Source organism: Toxotes jaculatrix, chromosome 6 (assembly GCF_017976425.1).
Source record: "Toxotes jaculatrix isolate fToxJac2 chromosome 6, fToxJac2.pri, whole genome shotgun sequence".
Classification (NCBI taxonomy): Eukaryota; Metazoa; Chordata; class Actinopteri; family Toxotidae; genus Toxotes; species Toxotes jaculatrix.
Window position 1 is genome coordinate 5,424,577 of NC_054399.1, and position 16,020 is coordinate 5,440,596.

The 16,020-nt window shown below is 42.7% G+C and overlaps 2 protein-coding genes across 3 annotated transcripts; one reads left to right on the plus strand and one right to left on the minus strand.

Annotated features, from left to right (window-relative positions):
• The first annotated feature begins 1,982 nt into the window (after positions 1-1,982).
• On the plus strand, positions 1,983-8,609 carry fsd1 (fibronectin type III and SPRY domain containing 1). The gene is made up of 13 exons (XM_041040619.1): positions 1,983-2,114; positions 2,963-3,058; positions 3,184-3,315; positions 3,585-3,686; positions 3,982-4,004; positions 4,462-4,583; positions 5,314-5,523; positions 5,613-5,711; positions 5,802-5,949; positions 6,111-6,193; positions 6,354-6,605; positions 6,736-6,824; positions 6,924-8,609. Exons 1-13 carry the CDS (start codon positions 2,100-2,102, stop codon positions 7,032-7,034), a joined length of 1,482 nt encoding a protein of 493 aa, XP_040896553.1. The 5' UTR covers positions 1,983-2,099; the 3' UTR covers positions 7,035-8,609.
• Positions 8,610-8,788: 179 nt separating this feature from the next.
• Positions 8,789-15,158, minus strand: LOC121183512 (signal-transducing adaptor protein 2-like). 2 transcript variants are annotated; one of them, XM_041040621.1, is made up of 12 exons: positions 14,945-15,158; positions 13,055-13,126; positions 12,820-12,939; positions 12,667-12,723; positions 12,361-12,509; positions 11,743-11,874; positions 11,511-11,580; positions 10,651-10,753; positions 10,428-10,517; positions 9,848-9,901; positions 9,577-9,732; positions 8,789-9,422 (listed from the first exon to the last, which is right to left on the minus strand). In XM_041040621.1, the coding sequence occupies exons 1-12, from the start codon at positions 15,029-15,031 to the stop codon at positions 9,370-9,372; spliced, it is 1,143 nt and encodes a 380-aa protein (XP_040896555.1). In that variant the 5' UTR covers positions 15,032-15,158; the 3' UTR covers positions 8,789-9,369. The 2 variants fall into 2 exon arrangements, with proteins under 2 accessions (XP_040896555.1, XP_040896554.1); XM_041040620.1 differs by having other exon boundaries at positions 8,789-9,434.
• Positions 15,159-16,020: the final 862 nt, after the last annotated feature.

Consider the following 16,020-nt stretch of genomic DNA (forward strand, 5'->3'; position numbering starts at 1 on the left):
TATCGTTTCATATTCTACTGATGGAAAGTCAGCAAAGCCGCCTGTTGCTGCTGCCCAGGCTGCTAAAAATGTGCATCCTGCACAGTTCCTCTGTGAGATACATGTGCTGACTTGCTGAATACAGATGAATAAAAACAGGGCGCACAGTGTTGAGGGGTATATGAAACCCTTGTGGGTTTTGGTGCAAGGGTGCGAAAACGCACTTCACCATATCTCCACTGCATATTACTAGAAAAGGAGCACATGGCTTCCTGTGACAAGACACAAATAAATATGATGGGGTAAAACTTTATGATTTGATCTCCAGCCACAACCCAGAACAGGGATAATAGACAGAAAAAAAATCACAGGAGATGAGAGGATAACAGAAGAGCTGCAAAAACACAGTAAACTTTGAGATATTTTACAGTTAGGCTTCTCTGAATTCTATGTTGCTCTGATTTTCTCTGATGTCTGCTGTAAACCTGTCTCTCATTCACATTAAGTTAAAGGACGTAGCACGAGAATAAGTGACTGTTTATTGCATGTTCGTTGCAGTGAACGGTAAAGAAAGAAAGAGGCCACAAGACAAAACATCTCAAGTCTACAGGTGGTGTATAACTACTGAAACCTCAAACTTATGATCTTCATTTTCACAAAGAACCTGAAACTAGGTCCTGTCTGTGATGTAAGTAGACAAATAATCTCAAAGTAGGACAGTAGTCTGCATGAGTAGTGAGCACTGAAACATAACTTTTGTTTTGTTCTCTATTTGTAATTAAACTGAAAATACTATAAGTTTCATCTGTTACACTACTTTAAAATAACAACAAAACAAAACAGCAATTCAGCAGAAATTGATCTTACTTCATGCTGCATCTCATTGTGGGTTCTGATCATTTCCGTGTAAATTGTTGCACCTCGTGATTTTGGTTCATTATTATGACAATTACAGCTTTGTCACTAAAGCAAAAGTATTCTTGTAATGGCCACGTATTTAGCTACAATATGAATAAAAATCTAATGTGTTGCAGTTGCAAACGTCGGTAATTAAAATTACAAATACACTATTTATTCCATCCACAGAACACAATGTTGTCATCACTCTTGGATCTACTGAGCAGAGCTTTGGTTACCCTTTACTTGGTATCACACTGCGTTATCTTGAAAATATTCAAGATGAAGTTATTCTGTTTAATCAAAGTAATATTTAGCACTTGCCAGCAATCATGTTGATACAGGATGTTCTGCACTTTCAGAAAAATGTCAGATCAGAAAGTAATATTGCCTAACTAGCTGGTAACTAGAGGTATTCTTGTTAACTACCAGTGTTGGAAGAAGTACTCAGATCCTTATACTACAATACTACAACTACCCTGTTACAAGTAAATGTCTATCAATTAAAGTTGAATGAAAAGTAGTATTTGTGTGTGTGTGTGTGTGTGTGTGTGTGTGTGTGTGTGTGTGTGTGTGTGTGTGTGTGTGTGTGTGTGTGTGTGTGTCAGTCTGATACACACACACACACACACACACACACACACACACACACACACACACACACACACACACACACATCTAAAAGATGTCAGACTGTCAGAGAGCTGAGATGTCAGAGATCCTGTCGGTTCTTCACGGTATCTATTTTATTATTTTTGGTTCAGAATGGCCTAATGCTGGCTAATAAACTACGCTTTCAGCAGGAAATGAAATCCCGTCCTTGCCATATTTACCATTTATTTTGTGTGGGATTGTCATTTCCTTGCTCTGCATGTGTCAATTAAGTTGTTTAAAAGGTTAAAAAAAAAAATTTTTTAAACTTTGAAAAAAAAAAAAAAAGTGTAATAATACATATATCATACCAGCTGGTCTTTCTTCCGACAGTACCTGAAGGCAGCATTGCTCAGCCACACAACACCAATACCCAGAATCCTCGTCTGCCGCATGCGCTCTGCGCACTACGGCCCAAAGGCGTTGGTGGTTGGTGTCCGTCCGAAGATGCATTGCACTCCGGCAGCATCAGTACCAGCTCCGCCGTGCTAATAAACCAAAAACCGGGGGACGGAGGAGAAATACCGGCGGTGGTTGCGGCTCGAGCGGCACCGGTGCATCTGGGCGGCGAGATGGGAGACCAGAAGGTGAGTCGGAGCCGGAGGAACAGGTGTCTGTGATGGGGGAAGCCGTTTCAGGGCGTAGCGTACAAAGGAAGGAGGGGGATACGCTGCGAAACCGGGGAGTTTGTGGATGCGGCACAGGCTCGTATTTCACAGACGCGTTATTTACTTTACTCGGCGTCTGTCCGGTTGACGGTGATCTTTGTCTAGTTCACGCCATCGACCACTTTACTATCGATATATCGGTGTAACAGTCACGGACCGGGGGCTGGGGGGGGGGGGGGGGGGGGTGGGGAGCCTTGGCGCAGCTTCTCTCGCATCAACAAACATCACACAGTCCTTCAGTGTGAATGGGCTTTCTCACTGTGAGACAGGCAGGCAGCGGGAGCGGTAACATATCAGGGGTGTAATGCGTAACATTATCGGCCCGGTGTGTGTCCAGTCCTCCTGGAGTCGGCTCTCCAGTGGTTGTGGAGCTGCATTGTTCAATTATAAATGCGCATCCTTCCGCCCGTGGAGTGTCCTCCCTCCCTGTGCTCAGAAGCTAGTCCTCCCTGATCCTATCTGAAGAACAAATGTTTAATCATGTTGAACAGGGAGCTCAGAGCCTAAAGCTGATTGTGTTCTCAACCACACAGTGATTAGTACCACTTCAATTGAGCCGTTGTAGTGTATGGTTGAAAGAGAGACCTGCAGTCATGTAGCCCTCTATGCCACAGGCTTTCAGGCCACAGATGGGGAGTACTGAACTGTATACTCTTTACTTTTTTTTTTTAGTCTGAAAGGATCAGACTTTGACTTTTTTTTTTTTTTTTAATTTCAGGCTTAGCAGAATGTTGAATTACGAAAGTGAGATTTGGTCTTTTTTTCAGGAATCTCTGCGTAAGATCACCCACACGCTGGCCATGAAGAATGAGGAGATTTCAAACTTCATCTGCACCCTCAAACAGAGCCTCGACAACTTGGAGGTACAACATGGCTGAGCTGAAATCCTCATTATTTTAACCCACAGCTCTGCAGTTTTCCTCAGTCAGTGCATTTATATGTGAAAAGGCTGCTTCTCCTTTGTCACTCATTCTCATTGTGACACCAGGCAAACTCCAACCGGGTGCAGGAGGACCTGCAGTCCGAGTTCACCTCCCTCCACTCGGTTCTGGATGAGATGAAGGAAAACATGTTGACACGCATCAAACAGGAGAGAGCCAGCCGCACGTACGAGCTACAGGTACGAATTCACAAACTAACTGTGTCTTAGTTTGAATATGTTTAAGATTCACAAAATGCAATTTTTCCGTTGCACACAGAAACAAATGAGTCTCTTTGGCACACGCTTCCAATGCTCTGCAGTCTCAGGACAAAGCCATGACTCTCAAATGATGCAGCTAACTCCGTAGCCCCGGCACACAACATAATAGTCCCATTATACTGAAGACGAATGTGTAAGAGTTCTGCAGAATGAGCTCTGGTTTGAATGTGATTTGATATTTTCCTCAGAGTCAGCTGAGCGCCTGCTCCAAAGCCCTGGAGAGTTCGGAGGAGCTGCTGGAGCTGGCCAACCAGACGCTCTGCTCCTCTGAGACGGACGGCTTCACTCAGGTAACTGACCCGCTCAGCTGCTGCTGTAAGGCTGCCGCGCTGTTCCCCTGCTCGCTGGTTACGACTGAATTTGTAATGATTAATGATCAACTTCAGTGTCCATACATATGATTTAATCTGTCCTGCTTGTGGTGTCATACTACCAGTTATTTTAACACAGCCACCTGCCACTTCTTTTTTTTTTTTTGTGTGTGTTAAATGACAACATGATGGGCTACAACTCAAGTTTTCTCTTCGCTCCGTATCTCTTCTCTCCTTTCTCCTTTTCCTTTCCCTCTCTGCTTCTCCTCTCCAGGCGGCCAAAGACATTAAGGATAGGTATAGTACTCAGCCATCCATTGCTTCCCTTTTGTCATAGCCTCCTGCAGCCAACGAGCTGTCTCTTAATGTAGCATGCATGCGTTCAGACGTGTAGCCACCGCACCCACTCTGTGGACAATAAGCACCGTGGAAAAACTTTCCACTCGAGTGTCTTTTGTCTCTGTGTTTCCCACTGTCTTCTAAAGTCTGTACCATCCTGTGTCAGCCCCTCCCTGGATGAATGCTGCTCCCTCTCTCTGCTCCACTTTTTAAGTGTTGATCAGGGTGATGAGTTCAGTGGTAGTAACAGAAGTCTAGCTAGTGGCCTTTTCTTAGTGAGCAGTACTAGAGTCACCTGTTTGTTTGCTTGTTTGTTTGTTTTTTTGTGTGTTTACCTCTGATTCAGTTGAATAATGCACCGCGCTTGTTTCCACCCCGTGTGTTTGTGCCTCTCTGTGTGTCTCTTTGTCCGCAGCGTGACAATGGCTCCAGCCTTTCGCCTCTCCCTGAAGGCTAAAGCCAGTGACAACATGAGTCACTTGATGGTGGATTTCACCCAGGAGAGGGAGATGTTGCAGGGCCTCAAGTTTCTCCCAGGTCTGCTCCACTTTTTCTACAAAGACACAAAGTTTCAGTGCAATGCACCTTTTTCACATCAGTACAGCAGTGATAATAATAATGCATGTATATAATCAATTTACAACACTATGAAATTAGCCTGTGTTTTTAACTTTAGTTCTGTCACTGTCAGAAAAACAAAAATGCTCTCTCTGTGACAGACAGGCTGCCTGTTGAACTAGCTTTGAGGTGCTCCACCTATTAGTATTTTATATATTGATGAGCCAACATGAAAGGAGTCGCCCGCAGTGATGAAACCGCAGAGAATGATCACACAACTTTGCAGCTGTGCGATACTTGTTAACCTCTTTAGGAAGCTGGTGGAGTTTTAGAGCCCAGTGTGTGCACTGAAGGACTCAGTCTCAGTGTGAGCAGCAGCTTTTCCAGTGAGAAACCACTGTACCACCCCCCGTCTAGCACCTCATTCTGAAAAAAATTGACTAACAAAGTTAGTGGCAGTCAAGCAGGTAAAGAAAGCTGAGGCTTGAAGGTGAAAAAATTCTGGGCTGTGTCTCTATGAGCTTGTTTTTGAGCTTTTCTGCCCCCAAGTGGCAAAAAAAAGGAAAGAAGCTATTGTTTTATGTGGCAGCTCACTTCATTTTTTGTGAATTTATTTCTTAAATGTTTCACATAAACAGCTAAACACAACAGACACTACAGTAACAACATATGTAGACAATAAACGCTGTTTGTTCTCTTGCATATTCAGTCCCCGCCACTCCAGAGATCCAGGTGTCAGAGTGTCAGGTGTGTGACAACACAGTGACTGTAGCGTGGACCTTACCGGAGCCCGACAGTAAGATAGACTACTACATACTGGAATACCGACGGACAAACCATGAGGGTCCGCCCCGCATCAGGGAGGAATACCCCTGGATGGTGTTGGAGGGGATAAAAGAGATGGAGCACACGCTCACGGGTACGAGCAGGATTTTTGTGACACGTGTTGTCTGGACTTTGATGAGGCTGAATCCTGAATGAAACTTGGGGGGTTTTTTTTATTCTCAGGTCTGCGCTTTGACACCCGCTACATGACGTTCAGAGTGAAAGCGTGTAACAAGGCCGTGGCAGGAGAGTTCTCTGAGCCGGTTACACTAGAAACCCACGGTGAGAACACTGGGCATAAAGAGCTGTTTTAATGAGAAAGGAATGTATGAAAGGTTTAATAAAAAAGTTCATCACCTGTTCTGCTTCCAGCCTTCACCTTCAAACTGGACTCTGCTTCGGCCCACCAGAATCTGAAGGTGGAGGACTTGAGTGTGGAGTGGGACAGCAGTGGAGGGAAGATACAGGACATCCGCAAGGAGAAGAACCGGACCAACTCCCCGATGCACTCCCCCGCCCGGTTTGTATGAACGTAAACTGCCAGAAGGTCTTTAAACCTAAAAAAAAAACAACACACACACACATAAGGCCTGTGGTCATGTCACGTAACTGTCATTATGAATAAATCTCAGAAGTGAAAATCTTTGAGAGTCTCTACCATCTGTCTTTTTTTATAATCAGGTCAGCCCTAATGTCTCCTAAGAGAGCACCGACAGCCCGTCCAGGCAGAGACAGGTTTACAGCAGAGTCCTACACCGTGCTGGGTAAGAAGACACACGTGGCACATGAAATGCGAGTAACATTAGAATTTCAAAAAAAAGTTAAGAGATAACAGTTTGAATATTATGTGACCACAACTCTGTCTACTCAGCACTGATCCTGTAACTTCAGAAATGTTTTATCTGGGCTCATGTCTCATTACAGCCGACACCATGATCGACGCTGGCCAGCAGTACTGGGAAGTGCGGTTTGACAAGGAGAGCAAGGCCTTCGCTGTCGGGGTGGCTCTGCGGAACCTCGGCCGATTCGACCAGTTGGGGAAAAGCAGCGCTTCGTGGTGCATCCATCTGAACAACTGGCTGCAGCAGAGCCTCACAGCCAAGCACAACAACAAGGCTCGAACACTGGACTGTCCGATCCCGAGCAGTATAGGAGTCTACGTCAACTATGATGAAGGTAAGACAAGCATCATGTGATCACAGACAGAATCACTGTTGGTCTGTTGCAATGAGAAACATGCAAATTGCAGACCTACCTTTTTTTTTATTATAGTACATACATGTGATTTGGCTTCTTTATTCTCCAGGTGTACTGTCTTTCTACAACGCCAAAACTAAGCAGCTGATGCACACCTTCAGAACCAAGTTCCAGCAGCCAGTCATACCAGCTTTCATGGTGAGAAATGATTCTTTAAACGTGTCCGTTATATAAAGGAACGTCCTTCGGACCTTTCTGTTTCTAAAGCGACCGTCAATGCGCTGCCTCCCCCTGCAGGTGTGGAACGGCAGTTTCTCAGTAGTGACGGGGCTGCAGGTTCCCAGCGTGGTGCAAAGCGGACAGAGGAAGAACAGCGGCACTAGCAGCTCCAACGCCAGCCTCACCTAGATCCATCCACTCGGCCAGCTGGACACCGACCAGCTCTGCCCGATCGCAGTCACCCGCCGCAGAGCATTTCCTCTGCCCTGACTGCGGTCAAAGCCATATCATGGAAGAGTTACATCACTGGAGTGCGGTGGTTTAGCTTGTTTCTCATGTCTGTGTTGCATGACAACAAAAATGGTTTTGGAAACAAGCGAGTCATCGACACTCTCAGTGACAGAATTCTTCAGATGTATGACTCCGGCTGTTGTGATTGCTTGGGACACGTTAGGTGTAGTTTTACTAGTTTTCCTCTCTCTACACATTTATTTTACTGTCCCACTGCTGCTAGAGCAAAGATTTAGCGCTGGCCGCTGCCCTTCCTTCCTTCCTTCCTTCCTTCCATCACCAAAACTGTCAGCCGTACTGTCACGCAGCCAGCTGCAGGTTCAGGGTCAAGGCCTGTCCTGTCTGCTCTCTCCCTGTGCCTTCCTTGTCATTTCCAAACTGATAGGCCAAATCGGGTGATCTGTACCAACATGCTAATATTTCACTGCAAGAAATGGATCTCACTATCTCAATTTAAAACAATGTATTGTGTCAGTGTCAATATAACCTGGTTGTATCGTAGCTTAATGGTAATTATCACCTACTGAATCTGCCTCTAATCATCAACCAACCTATGTAACCCAAATAACAACCTGCTCCTAGACAGCGCTACTCAATAGAATGTAGTTAATTAATTCAATCAGGATTTATTAAACTCTCTACTTTGCCAGCAACTAATGGATCGTAAGAAGTCAACAGCACATATTAGGGCTGTTGTATTTGAATTCTTGCCAAGGCATGCAGAGTTAACAGTGTTTACTTCATTTCACTTTGTGGTGAGGAACCACACTTTGCGTGCAAGAAACTGGGTCCTTCAGCCTGCTGCTGAGGGTCTGTTATAAATTAGAGTCAGTGTTGTGACAGCTAGACTCTGCACAGAGAGTTAGTAGGAGTCCTCCTCATTTTAACGACTTGTAGTGGAGTCATAGAGGCTTCAAACACGGCTTCAGGATTTTGGAAATGACTGTACTGTACATTTTATTCACCTGACTGCACCCTGATGCTTGTTTGTAATAGTATGTATACGTCTAAACCTAATAACACCACTTTATTTGCTGCAGAGAGATCCCATCACGAGTAGTGGGCTGTCAGTCGTCCAGATATAACAAATAGCTAGCCAGTAGCTCCAGCTAACAAATTGTGGTATGAGGGTTAGCAAGACTTGGGATCCACCTGGGTGAGGAACTAAAGTGGTGAACGCTGGAAATTGTTTCCTGATGTTTTGAAGTCCTTATTTGTGCATCGCGAGACCTCTGAGCAGCGTCCATGACATGCGTCACACATGGTAACACATGTGTGACGCATGTCTTGCTTTGCCATGCTGCTCCCTCTGAATGCATCTCCTGAATAACTGTAGCCTGCTATGCTTTAAAGAAGCGTCCAGCTGATAATTATGTTAACTTTACTTCACGTGCTGACAGAATGTCACGATTTATTGTAAATAGTTTAATTTTTCCACTATAATGTATCAGTCATTGAGGTAATAAAGGAGTGAGAGCACTTTGTTCACGTGTCATTTTCAATAAGTATAAAAAAAAATGGTGCGACAAAAAAAGTTCAGAACATCAAAGGATAGACTGATTATTTCTAACTGCTGCATAGCACATACTTAAAAGTCGCTTGTTCACGGGTCTGATTTGATGTGACAGAAGCAATCGAAGATACTCGAGGAGTTTCACTTCACTGAAAAATAGACATATTCACATACAGGTTATACTGTAAACAACAGCTAATCATATATTAAAAAACATCACATGCCTATGAGGCAGAACGTCGTCATCGTAGTCACATTATGAAATATATATGAATATAACGGCCGATGACACAACACTTAAATAAAAACTGGACAAACAACACTGATGCAGAAAATCTGATTCGGAAAATGTGGTAAACGTGCAAAACGTACAAGAGAAATGTGGTGAAGATAATGTGACATGTACATCCTTCTTTACACCCCATTCATTTGCTAATGAGCGTCAGAGACGGGTGAATCAATAAAGCGTTAATCTTCAGAGAGGTTTTACTGCCAACAGGCAGCTAGTAAGGAGGAGGAGGAGGAGGAGACGGAGGAGGAGCAGCTCCGTGATGCAGATGAGGAAGAGGTCCTTAGACTGGAAACAGCTTGTCTCCGATTCCATGTGTTGGTTCGTCCTGCAGGGACAGACAGGGAGGTGGCTCTGCACTGGTGTGAGTCAGCTGCTGAGTCAGAGCTTCACAGATGGTGACGGCTTCACGAAACTCCCTCCAGCAGAGGTCATTCTTGAGACTTTGCCTTTTGTTCCAACTTTAGCTTCAGCTCTGATATAGCTGCAAGAGGAACTGGGGAGTATCAGACAGTGAGTTTTAACCTTACGGCAAGACAGGAAAATGAAACACAAGAGGAAAATATGACTCGAGACTGCAAATGTATTGGCACAAATTACTGTCTAATAAATTAATTAAGGTCTACATGTGGACTTACTCTGTCCTAAAGGGTTTATGTGGCTTTTCGTTTTCGAATCTGTGTTTGTGGAGGAGGCAGAGGAGGGTGGTGGTGGCGGCGGCGTATTAAGGGTCAATCTGCGAGGAGCAGGAATTGGAGGCATCATTGCTTTCTTTGGAGGCGTCTTCTCCGGTTCTACAGGACACACACACACAAAAAAAGCATGATTCAAAATTCAACAGCGACTTCAGTGGTTCAACAGGTAAAGGAAGTATTCTGAGATAATAAGATTTACACAGAGGGAACTTACGTGGCAGCACAACAGCTGAGGAATCCTCTGCTGAGGAATCCTCTTTCTCCTCCACTGTTTGAACACACACACACATTAGTTAGCAAAAGCAGTGGAAAATATGAAGTCACACCTGTTTTTGTTTGCAAGACAGAAGATTAAATGACAGATGGACTGATTGATGGGACTGATGAAGTACATGTCATAGGTTCATTATATAAAATCTAAGATTATACAACATTTTCTCATTTGTCTTAACATTTTGTGTTATAGGTTTATTATTATTATCACTCAAAGAATAAACTAAAGGTTGTTTTTCGTGTCACTCTGACATCAGACAAGAAGTCCAAGATTAACCCACTAAGCTGTGGAGGAGGAATTTCCAAACACCTGAATGCGTCAGAGGGGCCAGAACAAACAGGTCGGGCAAACAGTGTAAATAGTTTAGTGGCAGAATGTGTGTGTGTGTGTGTGTGTGTGTGTGTGTGTGTGTGTGTGTGTGTGTGTGTGTGTGTGTGTGTGTGTGTGTGTGTGTGTGTGTGTGTGTGTGTGTGTGTGTGTGGGTTGGGGGGGGGGGGGGTTGTGTTAATTGATGAAGTACCTGGTCTGGGAGGCACACTAGGTGGGGCAAGGTTTGATGGAGCTTGCTGAACACTCTTTTCTCCATTTTCATTATCAGACCAAATAAAAGCTGTAAGAAAAAAAAAAGCCACAATTTATATAAATCATGTTTTTAGCCTTTGTGTAGAACGATAATTACACAAGAATAAACATATGGAGCGAAAGAGAACGTGAGATCAAAATGTCTTCGTTTTTGTACGTACAGATGTTTTTTTCATACGGTTCTTCAATGATCAGAGGAACCAGAACTCTGTCGGTTTTTTCTACTAAATAGTTGATCACATCGTACAGAGTGGCGCAGGGGACCTGCACAGAGAACGGCTCGTGTTTTAACGACATTTGAACAATTCAATACAAAAATACACAAAAGTAAAAATAGGTCTTATGTAACACTTGACTCAATAACCACAATATAAATATTCAAATTCTTACAGCTTTCAATCACTGTTTGAAATTGAGTTTCATTACTGATATGTGTCATTAGTGCTGTGAAGGAAATCTTGGCACTAATCACTCACTCACACACACACACACAAACACACTGCACTAATTCATCTCTAGCAGTGAGTCATGACAGTGGAAGCAACATTAAAACTTTATTGAAAGAACACAAGTGCAGCAGAAACATGACTGTGGTGAATGACTAATGTCATCTGCTCTGTGTTTACCAGTAATCACCTTCCTCCTTTTCAATCAAGCTCTACACAAAAGACCACTTATCAAGTGCAGCTGATTCTTCTTTTATTGTCAAGTGTTCATCACTGAGCTCACACACACATTCACACACATTCTCTCACACACACACACACACACACACACACACACACACACACACACACACACACACACACACACACACACACACACACACACACACACACACACACACACACACACACACACACACACACACACACACGCACAGGAGATTTTAATCACATAATAAAAAGAGAACAGTAAATACCACACGGTAGTTTTATCAGACTGACACTGCAGAGGTATTTTATCTGTGGCACATACAGAACAAAGAACCCTGAGCTCAACCAGATGTTCTAATACTTACCGGATTGTCCACATCGATGGCGAAGCTCCCGTCGTGTTTACGAGTCACACGGTAGTGTCTGAATATGGAGCTGACGGTGAAAGAGAGAGGGAGGCAAAACACAGAAGACACAAATGAAAACAACAACACTTTATAGTCCGACTAAAATATATGAAATACCACCATAGCGTGTGAGCAAGTCTGTATTAAGTATATCTTTTACATCTACATGGGAAAGAATGTGTGAGTGTACCCATCATGGTCCTGTCTGGTGGTGATAGCGAAGGAGTTTCCATCTCTTCCAGGCCTCAGGAGCAGGTTTCCTCTCTTGGCCTCTTTCTCAAGCAGCAGCTCTGCCTCCAGACGGGACACGCTGTGGTAACAACTGCAGGAAGACAGAAAACACAGTGACGTTCAGCAGGACACTGAAGAGTGCTGCACCTGACAGACTACAGGCAGAGTGTGTATGTATGTGAATTTAAAAAAGTTTGAATTAAAACCTATAAAAGTTTTGTCCCTGAGACTGAGCTGTTCTCAGTTCGTAGATTTCTAATATCTCCAGATGTGAAGATGCATAGTTCCCCCTGGACAGCAATGCTAGGAAAAACACTTTATACACTGCTGGGGGCTGATATAATAATGCCATAGTTAAGATTAAGAGTCAGATACAGGTGTCCACTCCCTCTAGACAAGACTGGGAATCTGGCAAAACCACTGAAAAACGTCACATATTTCCCTAAGAAACAGCTCAGAGTCTTTTCATTTTTGCAGCAGTAAAAAGTTAAGAGATCAGAAAGAATCATCCAATCACAACATTTTCAAATGGTCACATTAGAAATCACCACTTGTGTCAAGTCTTGTTCGTACTCACGCTGGCATGTCTGCTTGGAGGGTGATGTAAGGACTGGAGGAGACATCAGGTGGAAAGACATTTTTTATTCTTTCCTTCTCCTTGTCTACTGCCTCTCTTAGCATGTGGATCTGACCTGGTAGCAGGTTGAGGGAGGAGGGTACTGTCAGCTGCAGGGAGACAGGGGGGATTATCTACATCAGACCTGATATAAATGCATCTAAACATCAGTGTCTCCTCAAACTTGAGTCAATTAAACATTTTTAAAGATAATAAGATGTTTATTGTTCTTTCTATTGAGGCAGATAAAAGTTATACAACACAGACCTCAGCCACAGACTGAATATAGCCCTTCCACAGCTCACGGGCCTCTGCATTAGGAGCCTGTAGACACAATGGACGAGAGAAAAACAGTGAAAATAGAGGAATTACTCTGAAAAAAAGGAGGATGACATAAATATGTTCTATATATCCCCTCACTGTGAATCTGATATTTTCATCCTTCGTCTTGAGGTTGAGTCTTGCTGCATCTAAGTTACGATCCTGGCTGCTGTCGTCTGCTACTGAGACGAATCCGCTGAGATCCAGTTTCTCTATGTACTGATGAAACACACATACACATAAAGTCCCAAGTGTTGCCTGATCAAGAACGTTAATGATGAATAATCATCCAAATGTGTGTCATTTATAAACCCAACTCTCTGAGATAACTTACATCAGCCTCTCTCTTATCATTGAAGAAGAAAAGCGTGTTTCCACACAGGCAGGTCCACAGTTTCCGGGATGTCTGCACAAAACACACATAGAAACATAGTGACTAAAAGATAGCACATGGAAAACTGGAAAAAAAATACAGACAGGGACATGAATACCAAAGAAGATAACCAGTTTATATTTATCTTAAACACAATACAAAGGCAAAGGAAGAATACAAACGCACAAGGAACAAGGAATAAAGTAGGACACCTAATCCGTGCAGGTGACGTTTTTGGAGTTGACCTGGTGAGTCAAGTATTTGTAACCACAACAGAAATCATTGTATGATATTATTAACAATTATAAGCCTGGAAGTGGTTGGACCTGATGGGAAGTCGGGGACTGTAAATGTGTCACCGGATTAATTTGTGTGTAGGTGTGTAAGATGTTGGTTTTGCATGAATCAGAGTTTAACACCATGTGTTACAGGTAGTAGCTGAACTCACAACAACTTACAAATACTTACAGTAAATCCAAAAAGTTTGCATGAAGTTTGCCAAATTACTGCCAAACAAACCTCTGATCTCACTGAGCATCTGGGATAGACTTAAAGTGTCGCAGGTAAAAGTTTTTCCTATGATTTCACGTGCTTTCAGCTGCCTCTTATCAGTGAGGGCTTCGCACAACAGCCCCGAGGATTTATTATGCTGAGAGCCTGCCTTGCAAGTTTGATTCATTACTTCTCTTTCAGTTCCTGGCTTGCTCTAATCTTTATGGCACAAAGAGCTGAAAGGCAGTCAGACCAGTTGGAGAGACGCAAGTGTTGCCCCACCGTCTGCTGAAAAACTCAAGTCAAAGTCCACACAACTTACAACTTACAAGAAACTACATAATGACAGCCAGTTTCTTGTATGCAATGACAATTAATGTTTCTAAGACACTGTTCTGTTCCACTGCACTGGTTTAGTGGTTAGTAAACTATTAAGCATTCCATTACACTGCAGTTCCATAATATTAAGCACAAGCTAGTCTAGGTAAGAAAATGAAAAAGAGGAACTGCTCCTAAAAAATAATAAATAAAAGAATAGCCAGTTACAGTACAGATCAATTTATTTCTCAAATAAGTGTTGAAATTAAAAAACAAATTAAAGCTGAGTGTTAAGCAGATCCCTGCCAACTTCTGCACATTGTTGAGATGCCAGTCCTTCACGTTTCTGTCTCTGTCTCTCTCTCTCTCTCACACACAGAGAGAAAAAGCTACCATCAATAACAACAGCTATTTCAAATATAAGCAGTCATTCAATAATTAGTCAATTAAGCGATTCATTTATCAAAGTAATCAGCAATTGTTTTAATTAATCAATGAATCATTTAGTCACTTTTCGAGCAAAAATGATCAACATGTTCTAGATGCAGCCTCTCAGTTGGGAGGATCTGCAGCTTTTCTTTGTCTTATGTGATGGTAAACTAAACAGTTTTAGGGTTTTGTTTTGTTTTTTAGTGTTGGTCAGACAAAACGTCTTCCTCATTAATCGATAAGAGAGAAAATAATTGACAGATTAAAGGGCAATTAAAAAAATAATCCAATAATAGTTAGCTGCAGATCATACAGTCATTAATCCAGATAACCTTTAACCAACAAAAACTTTATCTTATCTTTCAAGATCTTTCTTCCTTGAAAGAGCTCTGATGAAGTTTGGATTTTTCGGTTTCAAACATATTTTTGCTAATACAGATTTTAAAAAAGTTAACTACCCCAAAAGACTTTTAAAAAATCAGAATAAATGAATGTCTTTTTGCAGACCATTTCACCTGCTGCAGTCAGAGCCGATCCGTGCTGATTATAATGCAGTTCTCACAGAAAAACAATAACTAAAACAAATCTCCCACCTCCTCTCTCATGAGTTACCTTATCTTTGAACGACCTCTTCTCCAGGTATCCCTCATAGTAACAGGTTGGCAGCTGGTTCCTCTGTCGCCCTGCTCGCTTTGCCATTTCGGGGACTGCAGATGTTTCCAATAAAACAACACTTACATACAGCTTTTATTTTGACTATGTACCAGATTTCGCCATTAATATATCAGCAGGTTCTTCGTGCTTCAACTAAAGTTCCCTTGAAAGCGGAGAGTCAATCTGGCAGTGCTCTGACAGGCGGCAGAGTCCTTAATGCTGATTGGCCTATGGTTGAAGTGGGCGGGTGTTTTTTTTTCCACAGGTGAGACTACTTCTGACGTAGCCGACGTCTTTCTCAAAGATGGAAATCACCTGTTTGAGTAGGCCTAACTGAAACTGACACCACTGCGTGAGACATTATAGCTTTATCAATTTTAAAATGTGCAAGAACTGACCGGACAAGTTTTAGTTTTTGTGTTGTTGAAAATGACTAAGCTGTAAAACTTAATGTGGATGAATCAAGTATCTATCTATCTATCTATCTTAATGGGTTAAAAGCCCATCAAGTGTATTTTCCCCCCAAAATGTTAAAAATGGTGTCCTACTGTTTGATCTGTGAAGACTTAACGGTGACAGCTGAGCAGTGAGATTAAATCCACTGAATCTTAAACAGATTCATTGTTATTGGCCTGTACAGCCACTGTGTCTGTCAACAAAAGCAGCTTCGAGCAGTCGAATAGAGCAGCAAAACACGTCTTATCTAATGAAAGTGCGATATCACGTCATACAAGGCTGGTGGTTGTTAATATACTGTGTGTTGTGGTCTAAGCTCTTTAATCTAGACCAGCATTTAGTTGAATCTGAGCCTGTGATTCAGAATATTTGCAGTGGGTGAGAGTTTTGATATTAGCTGATGCTGGTCAGTGGCATCTTGAATGTGAATGATACAGAATACAGGAAATTAAAAGATCATGTGGCAGATGGGGATCTAGATGGTACACAACTGCTGATTTTCATATATACGTATCTTACAAGTTCATTGCATGCCACTACTGAAAAAGTGAGAGGACTTAGAGGACTGAGAGGAGTTT